The sequence below is a fragment of the Zeugodacus cucurbitae genome, chromosome 2 (genome assembly GCF_028554725.1).
Source record: "Zeugodacus cucurbitae isolate PBARC_wt_2022May chromosome 2, idZeuCucr1.2, whole genome shotgun sequence".
NCBI classification, from domain to species: Eukaryota; Metazoa; Arthropoda; class Insecta; order Diptera; family Tephritidae; genus Zeugodacus; species Zeugodacus cucurbitae.
Genome location: NC_071667.1, coordinates 31,135,895 through 31,148,437, shown reverse-complemented (window position 1 = coordinate 31,148,437; position 12,543 = coordinate 31,135,895). Strand labels below are relative to the sequence as shown.

The following is a 12,543-nucleotide window of genomic DNA, read 5'->3' as shown; positions in this document are numbered from 1 at the left end:
CGTAAACCAAACTTATCAACGAAGCCACAATGAAGAAGGCTCGGTTAAAACAAACACTCATCCAAATAACGACCTTTTGCATGAAAAATAGGGCTAGATTCGGAGCATGGAATATTTGCGCTTTCTCAGAAACTTCACGTCTAGACTAAGAGCAAAGGATTTATTGGGATATTGAAGTTAAATTATTAACTATTTTGCAACAAATATTGAAATGCATGTGAAAACTTACGTTGTAAAATAATTCAAATAAATTTTTCAATTCAAATGAATATAATTGGACAGAAATCAGCTGTTTCTGTTTACATTTTTTGTTTCCCACACGTGTGGAGAAAAGCTATGCGTTCTGAAGCTTTTTATTTTATCAAAATTGTCAAAAAATACAATAAAATTCTTACTTGATAAAAATCTGAAAAAAATTTCAATTTTTTTGTTATTTTGTCAAGTGCACAGAATAGGGCTGTATGTATGTAGATGCTTGTAGGACTGAGTGCATGCACTTTCTGGTGTTACTTTATACCTGTTTTGCAATCAACAGGTACGAAAACGGAGACGCAATGAAACACTACTACCAAAAGTATTGAAATTTCTCGCATTTTCAGAGCTGGTCTCTCATGCTCTCCAAACTTTACAAAAGAGGAAGACAACTCGTAAAATGACAAATACACTTACGCATATTCACATACATAGGCAATGCAAAGAATAAAGCAATTCAAGAAACTCACCTCAAGTCAACACCAGCAACCTCGGTGTTAATATCAACTTCTTATGACTGTATTTGTGAATAGCGGCTTACTGACCTGAGCATATTCTCAGCCAAGACAGTAATGAAGCAAGTGATCAGTGGCCCAAGCCAACGAATGGAGGCAGAGTGGAAGAGGAAAATACCACGTAGTCGGTACTTCAGGTATTGTAGACATTCGTAAGATACACTATTCTCGAGTATACCCGCGTTGAGTGCACAACGTTGGCGCAATCAACGGATTAAGCTAACCTTCGTTTAATCGTCGGTTTTTGTTCATTACACATATTAACTCATACACTCACACAATATAGTTGGTATGTGGTTCGTATAGACTGCCAATTTCGTGGCATACGGTCGTGAGTAAATACATTGAATTGTGTTTTTTCGTACATTCCATTGGAATGAAAGTGGAATTTTGAATTCAGAAAACGAATTTACATATTTTCACCCGTCCGTGTAATAAACAACCAAAAATCTTCGAACGATTGAGAAGAATCGATGTTTTTGTAAAGCCTGAAAAACGCGATTGTCCATAATTCCAACTACATATATACATACATACATATATAGTCTATATGTATGTATATTAGGGAGCGGTTTCTGCATACTTGTCCATAATGATATTTGCGAAAAGAGGAAATTCTTGAACGACGCCATATTTATTTTGCCACAACAATAAGAAAAACATCACACTTCACCATATAACCGCAACACGAAAGCAGCACAATCCATATACATATATACCACTACATATATACATATATCTAAATTGTAAATATTTCATTGGGGGCAAGACGCTTTGAAAGTCGACAAACTGCAATAGTTGAAATACCTGAACTACCAACACATGAACCAACGTTTCAACTAAAGTATTCAAGTGTCAAAAACCAAAAATACAAAAAAAAAAATCAAGAACAACAAGTGATAAATAGTGAAGATTATAGTACACATATATGCATATGCATACTATAGTTTGAAGAGTGCAAAACCAAGTTTCGAAATCGCCACGGAAATGCTATAGTCAAGTGTCCGAAATGTTGTGTGCTGCTACCAGAGTGCTTACGTATGAGTACGAAAATTAACAGTTTTACACGTACAAACTATATTCGCACACATTCGGACACCTGTGCGCGTGTGTGTGTGTTCGCGTCTGTAAATGTGAAGAATAATTAAGAAAGAATCTCGTGAATGCTTGTTTGTCTCAGCGGTGGGGAGTGTTGGCGAAGTCCTATATAATCGTATAATCGTGGTTACACAAGGAGCAAAAATAGATTTCTGTCCAAAAAAAGAAACAACAACAAAGTAATGAAAATATTAAAAAAAAAATGAATAGAGGCAAAAGATGAAATGAAATAGCTAAATTCAAGAACCACTTAGAAACCCATCAAAACCAGAAAATCAACTTTGTTAACGTTTTTGCTTGACAAACATATACACATAATAATACTGAATAACGCCTTGTGAGCCCATGTGTGCGTGAGTGCGTTTGTGTGCATAAATTTTGCTGACACTAATCTGTCTGCCTTACATGCGCTGGCCAGAGAGCTTTCTTTGAACGAGCGTATCGGTAGTTTTTTCTCAAGTGTCAACCAAAACTGAGCTTCGAAGTGGAATTTACAAAGAAATAAAAAATAAATAAAAAATAGAAAAAATTGAATAGCTTACATATAGCTAGACTACTGTTATTATACAGTGCTAATTAGTGAGCACGTAATTATGGGTGATTCTACGCCTATTTGTCGCTGCCGAGTGCTCTATTTGGGCAGTGCGGTACCACGCCAGAGTAAAGACGGCTTGCAGGGTATTCAAGAGCCGTTGCGGAGCCTTTATCCTTCGGAGGGTGCTGTCGGCGCTAAAGGCATAGATTCGTGGCTGAGCGTTTGGTCGAATGGCATTCTGCTCGAGAACGTCGATGAAAATTTGAAACAAATCACACGATTCTTCCCCATCGAGTCGCTGCATTATTGCGCCGCTGTGCGTCAAGTTTTAATACCGGAGCGTGGAAACTCCAAGCCAGAGCCGAAATTCCTACCGCTAGACTCGCCATTCGCACGAATGCCGCGCGCCCAACATCCGCCGATATTCGCTGCAATACTTCGACGCACCACTGGCATCAAAGTGCTCGAGTGTCACGTGTTTATTTGTAAACGTGAAGCTGCCGCAAATGCTCTAGTCAGATGTTGTTTTCACGCATATGCGGATAATTCTTATGCTCGTCAATTGGAGACGGGTAGTTCGGGTGGTGGCGCTGGCAGCAGTGTTTACGGCACTTTAAAGAGTGCCGTTGGTAGTAAATCGAATGGGGATTTAACTGGCGTTGGTCTGTCGAATGGTAATCATCACAACCATCAACATCATATGGGCGTGTCCTCAAGCCAAGTTGGTTGGCGCTCCCGTTCCGGCAGTACCACCACCTTAAACAGTGTCGGACGTCAATCAAATGGCCATACTTTTAACGGTACAAGTGGCATCAGCTTGAACGGTGGCGGAAGCAATGGTAGCGCCGTAGAAGGTTACACATCCGTGAAAAATTGTAAGTTTTTGAAACTCTTAAAGCTACATAGTATATATTTTCGTATATTATATATATTTTTTATTATCTGTTATTGTTTATACGTATATATAGATAAAAAGTCGTTATTTTTTTTCAAAATTTTTACAAAACTTACGTGTATGTACATTTTATGAATGATAAGTAACCTTTATGATGTAGGCTTTATATCAACTGAATCTTGAATAAGGAAACTTTCACGGTATAAGTTTCCTTTTAAACCCAACCCCAAAGTTTCTAACATTTTCAAAATATCAAAAAAAGAAATCGTAATCAATCGGAATCGGTACAACACTCGGCTGGGTGTTGGAAAAACTAATTTTTTCAAAGAGAATGAGCCATAAGAAAAAAAACTGCATTCTCCGATTTTCTAAGTTAGTCTCCAAAATCGAAATATTTAAATTCGAAGTTCGAAAAAAGGATTTAAAAAAATATTATTAATTTCTGGATATACATAGTTACTAAAAAATCCACAACACGGATATAATCTACATTGTCCTCTTAATTAAAACTTGCTTATGACTCAATCTCACGGAAAAAATAGTTTAGTCCAAAAACCAGAAAAAAATCTATTTTGCCGTATAGTGTTATGAGAACATAAACTCCATAAAAAATTAAAGTTGTATTTCGAAACATTTTATACTCTCACAATTTGAAAGGCTCAAAGGCAAGAAATTATTTCCAGGTGTTGGTAAAATACTATACATAATATTTAAAGGCAGCCAATTATTGCTAACCTGATATATATATTTACATATATCAATATCAATTTGACGGACACATTCCACTATATTCATCATACTATTATACTACTTTCGGACCGACATTGAAAACATCTTGAAAATACAATTTGTGGATTGTGGAACCAAAGTCGTTCTGACCGACATTTTGTGTTTTCGATGCGTTTTTATTGACAATTCACAAATTTATTTGTTTGTTTACATTTGAGCATTTTTATACTCCCGTAACGTGTTGCTAAGAAAGTATCAAATTTTTGTTCTCATGTTGATTGTAAGTCATAAAACTAAACGGGTTATAAATATCAAAATGATCAGGATGACGAGACGAGTTAAAATCTGTATGTCCGTACTTGAGTAAAACTTCTGATATATTAATGAAACTTCAGGAATTACACCATCTTTCATATAATGATTTTTGTTTTTTTTTTCTAGTGGACTTTGTGCCCAATACATGAGTCGAGTTGCATGTAATTTTAAAGCGCTTTTTTCTCAAAAAAATTTTTGAATTTATTCTGTCCTGTACTCTAGTTATCAAATTGTTAGTGAGAGTTGACCAGCATAATTGGAAGACATTGTTTTGTTCTTTAATCATGTAAAAAATTGAGCACATTCAAAAAGGAAATGCAGCATGTGTATAATGTTGAAATAAAGGGTGATTTTTTTGAGGTTAGGATTTTCATGCATTAGTATTTGACAGATCACGTGGGATTTCAGACATGGTGTCAAAGAGAAAGATGCTCAGTATGCTTTGACATTTCATCATGAATAGACTTACTAACGAGCAACGCTTGCAAATCATTGAATTTTATTACCAAAATCAGTGTTCGGTTCGAAATGTGAAATCCGCTTTTTTATCGACAAATTTTGTTCAGCGATGAGGCTCATTTCTGGTTGAATGGCTACGTAAATAAGCAAAATTGCCGCATTTGGGGTGAAGAGCAACCAGAAGCCGTTCAAGAACTGCCCATGCATCCCGAAAAATGCACTGTTTGGTGTGGTTTGTACGCTGGTGGAATCATTGGACCGTATTTTTTCAAAGATGCTGTTGGACGCAACGTTACGGTGAATGGCGATCGCTATCGTTCGATGCTAACAAACTTTTTGTTGCCAAAAATGGAAGAACTGAACTTGGTTGACATGTGGTTTCAACAAGATGGCGCTACATGCCACACAGCTCGCGATTCTATGGCCATTTTGAGGGAAAACTTCGGAGAACAATTCATCTCAAGAAATGGACCCGTAAGTTGGCCACCAAGATCATGCGATTTAACGCCTTTAGACTATTTTTTGTGGGGCTACGTCAAGTCTAAAGTCTACAGAAATAAGCCAGCAACTATTCCAGCTTTGGAAGACAACATTTCCGAAGAAATTCGGGCTATTCCGGCCGAAATGCTCGAAAAAGTTGCCCAAAATTGGACTTTCCGAATGGACCACCTAAGACGCAGCCGCGGTCAACATTTAAATGAAATTATCTTCAAAAAGTAAATGTCATGAACCAATCTAACGTTTCAAATAAAGAACCGATGAGATTTTGCAAATTTTATGCGTTTTTTTTTTTTAAAAAGTTATCAAGCTCTTAAAAAATCACCCTCTATAAAAAGTCACCATTAGAGAAAAGAAAAGAAGACACGCTTAATAACATTAAACAAATAAATTGCGAGAGTATAAAATGTTTGGTCACACGCGAACTCAGCTCTTACTTTTTTATTTTTATTATTGTTTCTCCATTATTTTGACAAAGTAGTGGAATTTGTTTACAATATCAAATGACAATTTAGAGCTGGCAAGATATGTCTTCCAATAATATCGACTAAGCTAGAGCAGGCACCGATTATAATGAGTGGAATGTAAGTTTTCAAGAAGTTTTCAGCGAAAACTATGATTTCGTTTGGCAGATTTTGCATGGATGAAAACACAATTTTTGGTACGAAAACCCATTTTTTCTATGAAAACATGTTTTCAATGTCGGTCCGAACATAGTATTAGTGCAGTGCTAAGTTACATACCAACATCCATATTTTTTGATGATATCAGATGATATCACTGATACTTGTATGCGGTACAAAGTGATCTATTCTTCAACTTGTGACATTATTCGATTTGGAGAGAGTAATCTTTGACAATCCGTTTGTTTACCCGCCACACATATTTGAAAACTTATGAATCCAAGTATATAAATATTTTCGCAATGAAAAGTCATACAACAATATAACTTAGTTTGATGATATTTACACGGATTGACTTGTCATTCGACGTGACACATAGTGGCCGTATATGCATAACTATTTGTGTATAGTATACATATCTATGTATGCATGTTTAAGTACAAACAAATACGAAGACATGGGCAAACAAACTCTCACATGAAGCTTGAGAAATTTGTGCATAGGCATCTCAAAATGTGGCAGCACTTTCCACTTATTTAAATATTGAACACATGGTATCCAGCGTTATCTGTTGGTTTTAAAAGAAAGCATTTCTTTGGATACATGTGTGTGAAGGCATGTACAGCGACGAAGAGACGAATAACAGAAAGCAACAAATACCATAAATGTTAATTGGGATGCAGATCAACAAAAACTACACGTGTAAATTTCATATCACGCACAAGTGTGTATCAAAATCACAGCTGTATATGTACATCTGTATGTATGTATTTCGACGTTTATTTAAGCAAATGTAGCGCTAATTGCTTACAATTTCTCTGCAGGGAAATGCTTTCGTTCTGAACTGGTTTGATTTCGGTGCATTTAGTACGATTAATAGTGCAAAATCGGCAATCGATTATCATCGAGAGCGATACAAACATGTTTTTATTTGAGTTAGTATGAGGACATATAAATGCGTATCAGAAAGTTTAATGAGCGTATGTTTAAGATAGCCACTGCGGTTAATAATGCGCCCAATCTTCTCAGCAGAAAATTTCATTAATTGACTGCCAATTGTTCGAATTTGCACAGAAAATCTGGAGAATTATTATTGCCTACAATATATATCCCGTAATAAGTCTATGTACAAATGTGTATTTGTTATTTGAATTTGACTACTTCATAATTTTCCTGCAGGGTTGGTTATGGTTTATGAGTGTGTGTGTATGCGTATATGCAAATACGTGTTTACGTTTTTAATATACACATTCCACATCTTAGTTAGAAGCACAGCTCTATACATATACATATATGTGAAAATTTCACCAAATATAATTTATTTCCTGAAGTTTAATGAACAATACAGCATACAGTTATTCAATTTTATTCGTAACTTTTCGGCGTATATCTGCATATTTTTATTTAATTTTTTATAATTCAAACTACATAAACCATTTATCACATATACATATATGCATATAATATTCTGATATATTGATGCTTCTATTTACTTAAATTAACTTGAAATTTTCAGTTGTGATTTTCTTTTCTTCGCATCAACTTTGGTATACAAATCTTTTTTAACAACCCAAAGTTTATTTTACTCAGCAACAACTTACGAAACGTTATCATGCAAATAACTCCAGATAATTTCATGAGAGACAATATTGCCAATTGAAAGTATTTTGCTTACGGAGTGGAATAGATATATTCAACTAAATGTCCTAATAATTGCTTTAGAAAAAAGTCCATACCAAAATATTGGAAATGTTAATAATATTATCTCACGCTAAATAACGAAGGAAAAAACGTTTTTGTAGACTACATACATTTCAGTCAGTCTTATATGGCTAACATGTCTTTATAGTACATATTTTTAAGTGTTAGCAGCGCACAAATTTCTATTTTTCTGATATTTGATTTAAAACACATAGCACTTACGTTTATAAGCAACCATACGTATTGTAAATAATAAATATGAAGATGTTGAGTCATACATTTTTCAATGAGATTTTGTGATTTATTAAAAAAAACTGAGTGATGAGATCATGTCTTATTGAAACTTGTTGAAATGGAATTTACATATAACAAATCAACTGATATTAATGAAATAATCGAAAACTGACGATTATAAATTTATATTTATTTTTGAAATCGGCCTATAACTTTTCAATAATAAATAAATAGCGAAAGTATAAATTATTTATCAGTTGAGACGACACTAGGAGTTTTCGAGAGGAAAATTTTGCGCAAGATTTATGGTCCTCAGAACATGGGCAACGGCGAATACCGCAGACGATAGAACGATGAGCTGTACGAGTTATACGACGACATTGACATAGTTCAACGAATAAAAAGACAGCGGCTACGCTGGCTAGGTCATGTTGTCCGAATGGACGAAAACACTCTAGCTCTGAAAGTGTTCGATGCAGTACCCGACGGAGGAAGCCAAGAAAGGGGAAGGCCTCCACTTCGTTTGAGGGTCCAGGTGGAGAGCGACCTGGTTACACTTGGAATCTCCAACTAGCGCCGAACTGCGAAGGAAAGAGAGGAGTAGCGCGCTCTTATCGATTCGGCTATAACCGGCTAACGGTTCAACGCCAATTACATACATACACATAAATTATTCGGTTACAATAATTAGTTACATTGAGATAAGATATGAGATCGCATGTAATGAATGAGCATATTTCCGTCCAAACTGCTGAAATGAACATCCAATAACGCTTACTCGGATTTCCCGCTTCTCTTGAGAGTCGGTATTAAACTATCTTCAAAATCAAGTGCATCTTTCTAGAAGGATTTCTCAAACTCTTCACTGCGCTGATAAAACTTCTGATAATATTCTCATCTGATATTGTTTCCCCAACAATAACAATGTAATTTTCCAACGATGCTTCAAAGCCAACTATTTGTTAAATAACAATTCAATAACAATTCGTCCGTATTATTACATCCATGCTCACCTATGTATCTATGCAGCACATATCGTGTTGCGGAAACACGATTTCATGCACGCATGCACCGCATGGTGGTTGCACCGTGTTGTTTATAGCAGAAAACGAATTTCTTTTAAAATAAATCAATATTTTTATGCATAATAAAAATTAATGCTCGTAATAGTTGTTCGTGGTTATAAACATCATTAACTATATTTGGCGTTTATTGCAATTTATATTATATTTTACTTTCGATTTTATTTGTAGATTCAATGAGGTAATTATTGTCACAGTATAGCATATTTGTGGGTACATTTCCTTCCTTCGGTAGATAATAATAAAATAGATCAAGAAAAAAAATACCGAAAAGTTCATATTGCATACGAAAGAGGTTCTGCGCCATGCGAAGAAATTATTTATTAGTATTAGTAGCCATACTTGACTAAATACCCTATAAATATGAAATATTTACGGTTATACATATATGTTAACAAGTACGATACTCAAGCAATTTGTATTTTATTTCTTTACAGTTTATGGAAGTAGCGCTGATTTAAACGTAGCTGTCGATGATGGAGAGAATTCGATATACAATGGAGATGAGAATCACAAAGTCTGGAATGGTTCTCAAGATCAACTTGACGCCATTGCAATGGAGAGTCCATATGAAGTGTTTTCGGGCAATACATCTACTTTGGGACGTCCTGTGAGAGCGCGTCAAATTAGCACACCGATTGATGTGCCGCCCCCACCAATGAGAGAGGAACCTAACAAAAAGCGCAAAGATAAAAAATTATCAAAAACGCCTGGCACTCAAAGCCTTTCCGGAACACTTATACGCCCGAAACCGATGCATCCCGGCACGTTGCAAAGGCCGGGTGTTTATGCAGGCGCTTCAGGGAGTGTGATTTATGGTCCAGCTGTGGGTTCAGGAGGATTTCCACCACCACCACATGGCGCACGAAACTATCACACAATCAGCCATCGAGGTTTTCATGGAGGACCACCGGGCCCCCAACCACATTTCCATCACCCCGGCATGCCACCACCACCTCCACCACAAATGATGCATCCACCTCAAATGGGTATTCCAATGCAAATGCCTGTAATGATGTCACAACAGTATGCCACACTTCAATCCTCCCGAACTACAAAGAAAAAGAAGAAAGATAAAAAGAGCAGTGGCATACCGGTTGGTTTACCTATGGTACCGCCGATTTATGCTTACCACCAAGGCATGGGACCACCACCACCACCACAATCAGCTATTGCGCAATCGTTGATCGGTGAACCACGACCACTAGCGATGTCTAACCGAAAATTGGCAGTATCTATGGGTAATGGTTTGGACGATGGCGTAAACTCTGGCGCAGAATCTCCTGGTGGTACCGGTATCTATCGAAGGAAAGGTCACTTAAATGAACGAGCATTTAGCTATTCTATAAGACAGGAACACCGCAGCCGTAGTCATGGTTCGTTAGCTAGTCTACAATTTAATCCACCTGACATGAAGAAAGAACGAGAAATTGCACAAATGGTTGCCGGACTCGATTTAAATGATGGACCCGAAAGAGAAATGTCGTCAACGACACTGCAGCGTAAACATATGACAAATGACGGAGGAGCCGGCATTCCACAGCAAGCAATTTATGGGAATGGGGGTACAAATGCCTTGTATGGCAACAGCATGGGTCCAGCTGGTAACTTTGGTAAACCACGAAGATAAATTTTGTTTCGATTTTGATCGATTGCACTGTCTACTATGACACAAGAATTGACAATATTTGTTATGGTTAAATATCAATATAAATATGCGACTATATAAATATGTAAATATTCAATTACATATAAATATGTATATATACATAAGTCTCGATTAGATGATATATATTTTTGTATGCACCCTAGAATCAGCATTAAAAAAACAGGTATACAAAATATATATTATTCAAATGGAGTTAAAACATGCAATCTGCCCCTCTATGAACAAACTGATAAATTAGTAAACGGCTAGAGATTTAGAGATGTTGTCAAAGCAAACGAGTACATGAATACCAACATTGACAAATAAGTATATGGTTGCGTATATTCATTCAAGGACCTATAACCAATCGAAACCATAGGAAGGTAAAACCAAAGAAGTAATGGGGAGTAAACCAATGACGGATAAGTTTTCGCTTGTCTGAACGAAGTTGCCTTTTATAGTATATACATACATGCAAACACACACACCTACATACATATATATTTACAGTGAAAATACTTTTACAAATGGTACAGCTAGTTACATAATTCACAGTTAATGAATATACATAAATATAGAAAAGGCAGAACTTAGATAAATGTGTAATTAAACCCAGTATTCCCTAAATAATAGAATCAAACTACATCATGTGCGATTTCAAAAATTTCGTATACCTGTACATGGACTGATTGTGTATTAGAAGGAAGGCACATTTTGCATTAGTCATACATATAGACAAACACTTGTATGTCGGGATAAGTGGATTTGGATTATCGTTTCCAAATGCTAAACTTATAGAATACCACTTTCGCGTATGCTTATTTACCATGGGGATACTGTGTTTCTTTGTAAATATTTGCATGTAATTATGTACATATGTATGTACAAATTATATATCTAACAAATTAGCAAATAATTTTAATATATATGTAAAATTCCATATATTTATATATAGTTATTTATACACATACCGATGTGTATGAGCCTAAACATTTCAAAAATTCGCGTTTTGTCCAAATACTAGACACAAAACATCTGTCGGTTGTTTCAGATCAGCAATGCCCTTAAACCCGACCACTAACACAAGCTGGACATAATTATTACTGCGTACTGAGAACGGCGGTGAAGAATATGATCGTTAATGAATAGTTGTTAATGTCGCGTTCTACTGCAGAAAGTTATGAACCGTTACATAGTTCACACAATATCAAAAATTTACTTTTATGTATTGTATATAAGTATTAGGAAATAAGTGTAATAAATCTATTAATTGATTATTAAATGTTCTGTAAGCCTTTCAAAACAAATGTGTAGAATTAGTTAAAATTACGATGCTGGTCAATAGAATTGCTCAATATAATTTCGATGGATTTGAATGATTATATAAATATTTATGTGGAATATATATGTATATTGTCTTTATTATTCAACAATATACATATATAGTGGATACACACATTATGATGTACATATAAGAATATTTTTTAAAAGGACTTTTCGTTTCGTTTTTTTATACAATGAAAATTGTGTGCCTTATTAGGTTTATATAATATTTACCATACTGTTAAATGCATACACATATATTTACTATAATAAATTATGCAATATGCAGAATATTTGAATTTGCAATTTCCAACAAATATTAATATTAGTTTATATGTATGTAAAGGAAATCGCCAAAAATGTTTAATAAAAATTGTAAAAATCATTAACTCGAATATAAATAAAATGTTGAATGGAAGAGTATTCAAAGAGCGTCTCATTTGTGCTCGATCACATTACACAATGTTAAACTAGACTAATCTTTATACAAGAGAAGATAACCTTAAGTGTTTGCCAATTTATTACCATTTTCTAAATTCTCTTTAACACGTTGCCTGCCATGTCGTACGTTTTCGTGCCACACATGAGTGTTCATGGGATGCCACGTCGCACGAAAATGTGCGACAGGGAAGTTCG

The 12,543-nt window shown here is 35.3% G+C and overlaps 1 protein-coding gene across 1 annotated transcript; it reads left to right on the top strand.

The window, feature by feature from the left end:
* Positions 1-873: 873 nt before the first annotated feature.
* LOC105215740 (uncharacterized) lies at positions 874-11,327 on the top strand. The gene is made up of 2 exons (XM_011189834.3): positions 874-3,275; positions 9,374-11,327. The coding sequence occupies exons 1-2, from the start codon at positions 2,459-2,461 to the stop codon at positions 10,564-10,566; spliced, it is 2,010 nt and encodes a 669-aa protein (XP_011188136.1). The 5' UTR covers positions 874-2,458; the 3' UTR covers positions 10,567-11,327.
* The last annotated feature ends 1,216 nt before the right edge of the window (positions 11,328-12,543 follow it).

What these genes read in the sequence shown, in the direction of transcription:
- LOC105215740 (XM_011189834.3), top strand. Translation starts at nt 2,459, where the DNA reads ATGGGTGATTCTACGCCTATTTGTCGCTGCCGAGTGCTCTATTTGGGC. An exon ending in TTACACATCCGTGAAAAATT is followed by an intron (nt 3,276 to 9,373) that starts GTAAGTTTTTGA and finishes ATTTCTTTACAG; the next exon opens with TTTATGGAAGTAGCGCTGAT.